Here is an 11,055-nt window from a genome sequence, read left to right on the forward strand (position 1 = left end):
TTGATTGTTCTAATTTCTTTGTATTTTCTTGTTAAATATATTTGAAACATCAAATATATATGAATATGCCTTTATTAATATCAATATATTATTAGATATTATATATATAACATTTTAATTTTAAAATAATTTTTATTTATGACGTCATCCGGTTCGACCCCTATCGACCCCCGGTCGAACCCATTGACCCCTGACCCCTGACCTCGGCCGAGTCGCTATCCGGTCCGATTCTGAAAACATAGCTATCCACCAGTCTCCTCCGGCTTAACATTTTTGCCAATACATTTTAGTACACATCTTGAAATCATTAATAAGTACTAGTAACAACCGTCTTCTGGGCTGTGTTCTATTATGTCAACGGAGGATGAATTAAAACACGATTAAACTAGAACAACTCTTGTTGGATCTGTAATGATAGGCACTCAACGATTGCTTTTCTTTGCAAGTCAAGTCAATGCAGCTGATCAACATGGGACATTGCTTTGCAAAGTTGTAGATGAAATTGGGCACTTTTGTGGCTGATTGATTCCTTCTTTGAGGTATGCCGATGGAGAATTAATTTTGCTATCTGGGCTGTGATTTTTCTTTCTTGTATTGCTTCTTTCTTGAAGAAACATTCCATTTTTGGGATAATGAAAGAATCTTGAATTGATTGCTATTACAAAGTTGCGATCTTGATTTGTACAGTTCGGCTGGTTTTCAAAGATAGTTGACTAGTAAATAATAATTTAGAAACAGAAATGGACTCTGGTAAGATTTTGAGAATGTGCTTACTTTTGTTTCTGGAAAGATTGTGTTAGTTTATGTGTTTTGAGGGCTATAGTTGAAGCTTCATTTGTGGATGGGGTTTAGCAGTTCAGCAGCTATTGTTTGAAGGGAAGGAAGGACTATAGCATTGTTCATCTGTTTGTTGCCTCGCTACCTCATATTGATTTTTTAACTTCTAATACATTGAGGTATCTGAAGCTGTGAGGTCTTCAGAGTTACTGATTGTAAGAGTTTTCTGTTAATTTCATCCTTCTATAGAGGGTGATACTGGAAAATTAGCGGGGAGAGCCATAGGACCTACGGCTGGGTAGGAAGTTCAAATGTACTGGAGGGATGACTCTTTAGAAGCTTAGAAAAGTAGTAGTGCTTCTTAATTCAGTAATTGCGCAGAAAGAAGGAAATGGCAACAAAGTTTTTACATTCACTGACTGATGACAACCCGGATTTGCAAAAGCAAATAGGATGTATGACAGGGATCTTTCAACTCTTTGATCGCCAACATATCATTACTCCCAGGCGCATCACTGGGCACAGCACAAAAAGGATTCATTCTGGTAATCTTTCTTATTGATCAATTCAGTTGTGTGCTGCCTATTTGCTGTTATTATGTTTGGGAGCCATTGATTTTACCTTCCAATGCTTTCTGCAAGTTAATGTGAATTAATGTATATGCTAATAACCACCTGACTATGGTCAAGATAGTTGTCAATAAAGATAATTTCTTTTCTAATAAGGTGTTTTACCTTCCATTGTTTTCTGCTAGTTAGTGTGTATTAATGTGTATGCTAATAACCACCTGACTATGGCCAAGATATTTGTTGATTAAGATAATTTCTTTTCTACTAAGGTGTGCATCTGTCAAGTAGTTCTACTTATGAAACTTGTCTGGTTGGTCAAATTCTGTGAAAAAGATTGTGAGAAGTTGTTCTCATTTATTGGACAAATGATAGCTATGTCAACTCGTGCATATGCGTGTAGATGAGCTGCCCACTTGATGATTGTGAGTTCTCAAAGAACATCTGAAATCTAATTGCATTGAACAATTCTGCAGGTGTTACTTTTGAAAAAGAGTCTAGTACTATCTACAACAGATCTGCAACAGTGGTAAGATCCATTTGATTCAAATTCCTTTTCACAACTTCCAGATAAATGGACAGAAATGGACAGAACTTAAAAAAAAAAAAAAACGTTCCTATGTTTTCAAGTGCTGAAGTTCAAAGCCTAACTTATTGACTGTGCATACTGTTTCATGCTCATCATTTCTCGTGAAAATGCCAGAGGTGCTTGATGGACACAAAAACATGAAAACTTTGAATTCTTGCTTCTTGTGTGTAGGACATTTCTCAATTCATGCTCTTTAAATTCCATCTTTCTTTGTTACAAACCCATAAGATGACCCTGATCAGTTTAAGCACTTGATTTCCAACTCAGTGAAATTTGGTAGGACTTGTGGACTATCGTGGAGGGTATTTTTGTGATAATCTGATCATAGAAAATTTGTTTTTGCAGGAAAAACATTCAAGCAAGCATGTGTTGGAGAGGCAAATACTTTCCACCGAGTCTTCTAGAGCATCATTTTCTTCCTCCTCCCGTTCATCTTCGTTCTCATCTCTAGACTACAATAAGACTGGTCAAACAGAGCCTTTTGACCGAATAATTTTCCCTGAAACACCTTCGAGGGATCCAGCAATGAGCCAAGCTAATACATCCCCACAGTTTGGTCGCCAAATGCTTGACCTGCGGGAAGTGGTCAAGGACTCCATGTACAGGGAAGCTCAGGGATTGCCTGTTAAAACTGTAGGCAGAGATGGGGCAGCAGATTCTCTGGCCAAGCATAGAGACTCCCCAGGGCCTGTACAGCTTTCTAGAGCCAATGACGGCTCTTATGGCCAGGGCGTCAATGGGAAGCAGGACTTGCCTGTTGATCTTAAGGAATCTCTTAGAGTTCTTTCTAAACTCCGTGAAGCACCTTGGTATACAAATGAACCAAGAGAACTTTCAAGGTCATCGTCATATCAGTCAAAAGATGGGTCATGCTTTTCCTTAGCAAAAGAGGCTCCTCGGTTTTCTTATGATGGAAGGGAGATGCGTAATGTACCTTTCGAATCACAGGACAATTCAAAATCCTCCCTGAAGTTTAAAGAGCTGCCAAGACTTTCCTTAGACAGTAGAGAAAATTCAATGCGAAACTTCAACTCTGATTTGCCACCTGACCTATATCTGAAATTTCCTCTGAAGGAAAATGGGAGTTCCAATTCCAATGTTACTAGTCAGCAGCAAAAATCAGGAACTCAGTCACGGCCTCCAAGTGTTGTTGCGAAGCTAATGGGTTTGGAAGCATTACCAGATTCTATATCCTCTGCTGGGTCTTCAGAACTTAGTGACCTGTGTCGACCAATCCAGGTTTCTAATTCTGCAAAAAACTTGTGGAAGGAACCAAGATCACCACGCTGGAAAAATCCTGATTCAATAATGAAACCCATTTCAAGATTTCCTATTGAACCAGCACCATGGAAGCAGATGGATGGGAATTGGAGTTCTCAAAAGCCAGCTTGTAAGGGTATGAAAGCTCCAGCTAAATCCCCTTTCAGCTTTCCTTCAGTTTACAGTGAAATTGAGAAGAGGATAAAAGATCTTGAATATTCACAATCAGGGAAGGATCTCAGAGCTCTTAAACAGATACTTGAAGCAATGCAGACCAAAGGGCTGCTAGAAATTCAGAAAGAGGAGGCTCTAAACTTTTCTGCTTCAAAGGACCATGAACAAAGATTTATGAATTCTACAAGTGCAAGAACGGGAAGTCAGCGAAAGCTGCAAAATGATGTTGTTTCTACTTCCACCAGAAGGGGGACCATGTCTTCAAGGAACTTTGAGTCCCCAATTGTCATCATGAAACCTGCGAAACTAGTTGAAAAATCTGGAATTCCTGCCTCTTCAGTCTTACCCATAGACGACTTATCCAGTCTCCCACAAATTCAAGGTGGTACCTTTTCTGACAGTAGAAGGAGTGCAATTAATAGTAGAGCAGCTAAAAACCAGATTCCTAAGTCTGGGAGCCGAGACAATGCTGGAAATTCCAAAGATATGAAATCCAACAATAGAGTACTGAAATCTCCACAGACATCAGTAAAGTCTCCACAGTTGCCAAAAGAAAGCAGTGCAGGCTCGCTAAAGAGCTCAGGGTCCATCAGCCCAAGAATGCAGCAGAAGAGACAGGAGTTGGAGAAGCGGTCGAGGCCTCCTATACCTCCATCGGATTTAAGCAGGACAAGAAGGCAACCCAATAATAAGCAAGCAAAAGAATCAAGCTCCCCAGGTGGAAGATGCAGGCAAAAGTCTATGAATTTACAACTAAGTGGTGACCAGCTGAGTGAGAACACTAATGAATCAAGGAATTTGAGCTACCATGAAAATGAAATTTCAGCTCAATCAGATGGAAGTATCTTATCTGATTCAAGGTTGGATGTGGAAGTCACCAGTGCTGAAAGATCTCCTGAGATTAGTAGCGGCTATAGTCCATCGATGGAGGCTGTCCATTACCTGGCTTCTGACTTAATTAATAAGGTAGGTTTTTTTGGACTTTGTGTTTTGTCTGTCATGTTATGGATTCATAAGCAATTATTCATTTCATAGATGTATTTTTGTGGTTGATTCCAGAAATCTATGCCCATAGCCAGAGAAGAAGAACCATTGGCAGAGCATCCTACAGTTGCTCCTGAGTATCCTAGCCCTGTGTCAGTTCTTGACAGTGCTATGGATATGGATGACTCACCATCACCCGTGAAGAGGATAACAAAGACCTTCCGAGGTAATACAGCCCTCTATGACAGTTGCAAAGTTACTGTTGAGACATGCTTTGTCTACTATGATGTACCATTGGAATTAGAGACTGGCTGACCAAAGACAAATGAATGTAGGTTTTTATCTGTGGGGGAAATAGAATCTGTTTATTCTTTATTTTTCTTCTGCTGCTCCTCTCTCTATCTCACTGGAAAAAGGTTTTCTCAGAAAATTATCATAAAAGAAATGTACTCTATTTTTTTTTTGGATCCAAGTAAGATATCTATTGTTTAGTAGTTGTGAAGACCTAGGTGAATTGTCTTGAAATTGGAGTAAAAAGGGTGATAATTGTATAATCAATTTTTGGCAGTTATGTGAAATAACCTGGAAGAATAGAACAGGAAGAAAATTATGCTAATTAATTTTGAGGAATTCGAGAGTTACGTGTTTTAAGTGGAATTTTTAATGGATGCCAATTGGTCCTTTTGGTAACTTTTTTGAATAAATTATTTTGGTGGTTACTGTAGGTAGGACTTGAAAGATTGTCAGAGAGTGTTGCTTTGACTAACCTTTCTATGAATCTTCTGCTAATATGAAAATCCAGAACAAGACACACACACACACACACACACACACACACACACATATATATATATATATATTAATTTATGTAGCTCATACTTTTATCAATAATACATGGACTCAACTTAAACATGTTGAGGTGCTGATGTCTATCAAATTCTTTGACAAAACAATATGTGATTTTACCTAGATGACTTGGTGCTTTACACAAAAGACACCAAGACCCATGCATCAAATCTGGACATGTTTTCACAGAGCATCACACACCACTATATATGTATTGGATATTCTCAAAGTGAAAATAGGTGGAGTAACTTTCTGTTTGTTTTACAGGTGATGAATCTCATGAGACTAATGTAATTCCCAATACAGAGGAATGTAGTGTGGTGGACAGTTTAGCCACTAATGCTGTTGGACCTTGCCCTGCATCTGAAATTAGCAGGAAGAAACTGCAAAACGTTGAAAATCTGGTTCAGAAACTTAGAAGACTCAACTCTAGCCATGACGAAGCCCGCATCGATTATATTGCATCTCTTTGTGATAACACGAACCCAGACCACAGATACATTTCTGAGATTTTATTAGCCTCTGGTCTCCTCCTGAGGGACCTTGGCTCGAGTCTGACAAACTTCCAGTTTGATCCGTCAGGCCCCCCTATCAATCCTAAACTATTTTTGGTATTGGAACAAACGAAAGGAAGCAGCACTTACTTAAAGAAAGAATGTGCTCCAGAAAAGGCTGTCCAGTTGCGGTCAAAACAAAAAGTTCACAGAAAACTCATTTTTGATACCATTAATGAAATTCTTGCCAGAAAACTAGCAATCCTGGAACTGTCTTCGGATCCATGGTTAAGACCTCTGAAGCTGGCAAGAGAGTCTTTGAATGCACAAAAGCTTCTGAGAGAATTGTGTTCGGAAGTAGAACTGCTTCAAGGTAAAAGCTCAAAGAGCAGCTTAGAGGATGAAGATGATGGATTGAAAACCATCTTGTGGGAGGATGTGATGAATCGATCAGAAAATTGGACAGCTTTCAACAGTGAAGTTTCAAGCATGGTTCTCGATGTTGAGCGCATGATCTTTAAAGATTTAGTTGATGAAGTTGTGATTGGTGAGGCACCTGCTTTGAGAAACAAACCAGTTGGGCGTCGACAATTGTTTGCAAAGTAGAGTATTACATCCAACCTTTTTGCTTTTACTTTTTTTTTTTTTTTTTTTTTTTTTTTTAAATTTTAAAATCTCATTTCTTTGATCTACTGATCCTTTTCTCTGTCTTTCTCCATAAGGTCAATTACAAGATCTTTTGTTTCAACACAATAATTCAGTTGTTTTGTATAGGAAGTAACTTGCAAGTGTGTTATGAAAATCTGTTCCAGAAACTCGATACTCTTTCTTGGAACGATACATAATCAGCCGATTCCCCAAGCTTTCCTTTCTAGAATTATTCTGTGCAAATCAACAGTCAAGTATGGATCTACTTCATTGTTTTTCTCTAGTTTTGCACCTCGTCGGGATGCAGCATGGATGAAGTAGCGAAGCTGGGATCATTTTTTGATGGAGGCACACTTAATAACGAATTCTTTTCAAATTTATATATGCTGGTTTTAATTTGTATCATTCACAGAGCAAATAATAGCAATGCACATATTAAGTAAGAAACATTGTGCATGGATCATATGGTGAAAAATCAAAGTGAAAGTTTTTATTTATTTCATTTCAAAGAAAATTATTAATGCACTTCAAGTCTTTGAAGCATGGCTTCTACTTATAGTAGTAAAGTAATGAACCGTAAAAATCCATCTATTTCTTTCAACACTGAATATCAAATTGTTATAGTAAATTATCTTATGAATTTCTACAAATAAGTTGGGGCAACATAATAAGTTCTGAAAACCCCACACCTATCTGCGTGTGACAAAAGGTAGCTCCCCCAAATGATGTACAATACACTAAATTTCAACTTGTACAAATATCAAGACCTTCATAGCCAATTTGGCATCAGAATATAATGATTGCCTTTGTTTGTTAGTTATCTTTTTTTTTTTTTTTTTTCAGGTGTGTCCCACAAGGAGTGGACCCCGCAGACTATTCACCACCCTCAGCAACTTGCTGGCAGCAAGGTTCGAACCAGTGACCTGAGTTTGTTAGTTATCTGCTCACAAGCTATGTCAAACTAAAATATTCCCGAAGTTATTATGATCCAAGGATTTTCGCCTAATACAAGTAGTATTACTGGTGTTAACCATGTTGCCGAACACAGCCACAACAATGTTAACAGTATTTGCTTGAGTCGTGCGTAGCACTATCTTAAGAAACTATTTCATGAAATTGAAATGTCTCCCCAGGATTAAACAAGTCTTCTTCTTGTTGCGAACAAGAAAAATAAGCTTTCTTGTTGCAAACTAGAAGGACCAGAGAGAGAAGATGAGAACAGAATTGTCAGGAAGGTATCAACTGACAGAAATAAAAGAGAGAGAAAGAGAGAGAGAGAGAGAGTCAGAGCAGCTATCAAGAAGGTATCAACTGAAACTGCCGAGGTGAATTTTTGAGGAAGGAATGGATGCTATTTATAGATTTTAGAATGAGGTGCAACCCTTCTCACTTCCGATGTGGGACAAAGACTGCAATTCTTCTAACTTCTCGATGTGGGACAGAGAAAGCAATCCTTCTCATTTTTCGATGTGGGACAAAACTCTTGAAATATACTTAAATTTTACAACAATCTTCTTCCTATTTCAAAAGATTTTGGACAAAAGATAAGAAAATAATATGCTAGATTTATTTGGGTGAAATGTAATTAGTTTGGTGTCTTTTGGACTATGAACCGAACTTAGATTGATAAAGCATGACCTACAGAATTATTGGTGAAATATAAATTTCTATGAACCAATGACTCTTGATGTATGATAGAGATTTTATCAATCACATTGCAACCCATAATTTGCTGTTAACGCGGTTTTGAGCTTTTAGGCAATGCGCCTGCCTGATTATTCATGAGAAGTCTAAAGATTTGACCAATGAATTTTATAGGAGCGGCCCTACTCCACTCTCATATAGGTGAATTTATCAAGTGTGTATTGCTTTAAATACACCTCCATAGTGAGATATGAATTCATTAAGAGTTTTAATTCATCTTCACAATTATTCAAAGTACTTGTCTTCGGAGAGACATAAATTTGAAGTGCTTTACAGTCAATATTGACTTTTTATTACCCATATGAACCTACTTCATGGGATCACCAATCACATAGGCTGGGTTACTGTCTCTATTGACTACCTGTTGGTCGAAATCCCATTTCTTTTGAAATTTGAAGAATCAATTTTCTTCCTACGGGTTTAGTTAGAGGATTGGCCAAATTCAGCTTCGACTTCACAAAATCAATGGAAATAATTCCATCTCTAAGCAGCTGCTTTATGACATCATGTCTCAATCTCATGTGTCGGCTTTTACAATTATACGATTTATTTTTAGCAATAGCAATAGCCGCTTGACAATCACTATGTATATGCACAGGAGGCAACAGATCCTTATTTGAAAGAATATTGGCTAAGAAATTCCTTAACCAATCAGCCTCAGAACCAGTCAACTCCAGAGCTATAAACTCTGACTCCATAGTTGACCTAGCAATGACTGTCTGTCTAGCTGACTTCCATGCCACTGTGTGAGAACCCGTAATTTTCCCATTTTCTAGGTTTTATTATCTTTCATGGCTTGTTTTCTGCATTTTCGTGATTAGAAAAAAATTCTAGATAATTTTTATGAGTAAATATAGTTTTTAGATGATTTTTCTAGTATCGAATAGTTTTTGAGAAATTAAGAGCGTATACTGGACGTGGGACCCACTAGGGCGAAAAGTTCGGAAAAATTCGGCCAATTATGTTAAGTTTTGGATACTGGGTTTAAATTATCGGGTGCTAAGAGATAATTAGAGGTTGCTGGTTGGATTGTTGTGAGAGGAAACAAAGAGATAGAGATGCATTAATTATAGTGACAAGTGTCACCAAATGATTAGTGGTACTTTATGACTACTATTCATTGTTTTACCAATTGACCAAATAAATCCAAAAATTTACCAAAAATTCACCATTTTCTCTTCATCTTGGCCAGCCAACTTCAAGAAAGAAAGAAAGAAAACTCTCCAAGTTCTTGCTTCCATTTAGCTCAAATCCATCAAAACAACCACTTAAACTTGCTTTTGTTCCATAAAACCTCTTCACTTAGTGTTGGTGAGATTGTTTGGAAAGCTAAGGTGACTAGTTGCTCTCTCTCTCTTGTGTTGCTAAGGTGAGTTGTGAAGAACCCCTCTCCTCCCTCTAAAGAAGCTTAATTCATGATTGGTGGTAGTATAAGATGCAATTTTATGGATTATATCTTGATTTTTGGTTGAATTGGTGAAGTCTTATACTTATTGGTGATTTTTCTATTTTCATATGAATATGATTATGTGGTCATGTATGATGATTGGAAATGGTATTTAAGGAATCTAGAAGGTGGAAAAAGTGGTTAATTGCAAGCAATTTCTGTTTTGGAAGAAATTTGAAAAGTTAGGGTTTTATGATTGTACATTCTGCCCGGCACAGTAGCTCATAGTTAAAGGTCGAATTGGCCTTGGATTAAAACATGAAAATTGTAGGGAATGATATTTTAGAGATGCCTGCAAAATTTCAGGTCAATCGGAGTAGCGTAGCTTGTGAAAAGAAGGAATTACCCTTGCTGTCCTGTTTCTACCCGAACTTGAGAACTGCGACTGTAATTGGTTAATTTGGTTGGGAATGCTTCAGAATTGGTTGTTGAGGTCTTCTGATGAAATGTATCCCTGTATCTTAGCTTTCGGATGGCTTTGGAATTACTGGATTTGGATTTAGGTAGCCTGATTTAGGATGTTTGCACCAGAATGCGTTTTGTGAACCTGTTTTTCCGGTTCTGGTGTAGTATATTGCATTTTTGACCTGGTTACACTCGAAACTGGGCAGAGTGACCTTCTTCAACACTGTAGCCCTATATCTTAGCTTTGAAACGGTGGTCCTGTACCTTCATCCGATAATCGTAGTGCTTTTGGTGCCAAAACCGCAAAATGATGTCAAAAACTATTTTTTTTGGGTTAACATTTAACCCCATTTCCGGATTTTTCTGGTTTCCTCTAATGCTTATGTATGCTTATGGAACCCTATTTTGGTAGTATTTGGCATTGGTTTATGACCCGTTATCGAGTCTCATTGTACTTGTTTGCATGTTTTAGGGCGTGACGGTGGTTTACGACGCTCCTTTGACGGAGGTGTATGAAATATCATTTTCAAACTTGGTGAGTGTACTACTCACATGTGTGTTACTATATGGCTTTAATACTTGAACTTGATACGTTGAATGTTTACTGCACCATCGATATTGATTGAAGTGAGGGTGTACTTTATCAGTCTCACTTATATGCCTTATATCATTGTTTATCATGTTATTGGAATGTTACATGAAATGAAAGTACTTGACTTGGTGTCGTTTGGATGAGTATCCAACGACCATGATTGTTACCATTGAGTTCAACCCCATTGGTTTGATTGAATCGAGCCGGCGAGGGTTTGGTCGTGCCAATTAATGAGCCTTGGGGACTGTTATATGGAATCTTGTAGTATGAGAGATTCTCGATTCCGGTATACTCGAGTAATACCACATTGCAAGTGTTTGGAGTTCGGGCCCGGTAGGGGAATGTTAGGTGGACGGAATGGAAGTAAAGTGGAGCCTACGGTTGGTTATTCGTAAACATTGACGGAGGGTCAATGAAATCCGATCAAGTATACAAACGAGGAAAGGGGCTCTTAAGAGCCGTCCGTATCCTTTTATCAATTTATTGAAATATGATCATGACTTACTTTCTTGTAGAATGCAAATCTCATGTTTATATGAACTTGGTTGCTTGAGTGGTATTATCTCACT

General features: G+C 37.9%; 1 protein-coding gene across 2 annotated transcripts; it reads left to right on the forward strand.

Annotated features, from left to right (window-relative positions):
• The first annotated feature begins 284 nt into the window (after window positions 1–284).
• LOC113740067 (protein LONGIFOLIA 1-like) lies at window positions 285–6,567 on the forward strand. Of its 2 annotated transcripts, XM_072046203.1 has the most exons (6): window positions 285–539; window positions 1,027–1,322; window positions 1,820–1,872; window positions 2,278–4,332; window positions 4,426–4,576; window positions 5,464–6,567. In XM_072046203.1, the coding sequence occupies exons 2-6, from the start codon at window positions 1,169–1,171 to the stop codon at window positions 6,294–6,296; spliced, it is 3,246 nt and encodes a 1,081-aa protein (XP_071902304.1). In that variant the 5' UTR covers window positions 285–539; window positions 1,027–1,168; the 3' UTR covers window positions 6,297–6,567. The 2 variants fall into 2 exon arrangements, with proteins under 2 accessions (XP_071902304.1, XP_071902303.1); XM_072046202.1 differs by having other exon boundaries at window positions 285–1,322.
• Window positions 6,568–11,055: the final 4,488 nt, after the last annotated feature.

This window comes from Coffea arabica, chromosome 4c, assembly GCF_036785885.1.
Source record: "Coffea arabica cultivar ET-39 chromosome 4c, Coffea Arabica ET-39 HiFi, whole genome shotgun sequence".
Classification (NCBI taxonomy): Eukaryota; Viridiplantae; Streptophyta; class Magnoliopsida; order Gentianales; family Rubiaceae; genus Coffea; species Coffea arabica.

What these genes read in the sequence shown, in the direction of transcription:
- LOC113740067 (XM_072046202.1), top strand. Translation starts at nt 1,169, where the DNA reads ATGGCAACAAAGTTTTTACATTCACTGACTGATGACAACCCGGATTTG. An exon ending in CACAAAAAGGATTCATTCTG is followed by an intron (nt 1,323 to 1,819) that starts GTAATCTTTCTT and finishes ACAATTCTGCAG; the next exon opens with GTGTTACTTTTGAAAAAGAG. An exon ending in CTTCTGACTTAATTAATAAG is followed by an intron (nt 4,333 to 4,425) that starts GTAGGTTTTTTT and finishes GGTTGATTCCAG; the next exon opens with AAATCTATGCCCATAGCCAG.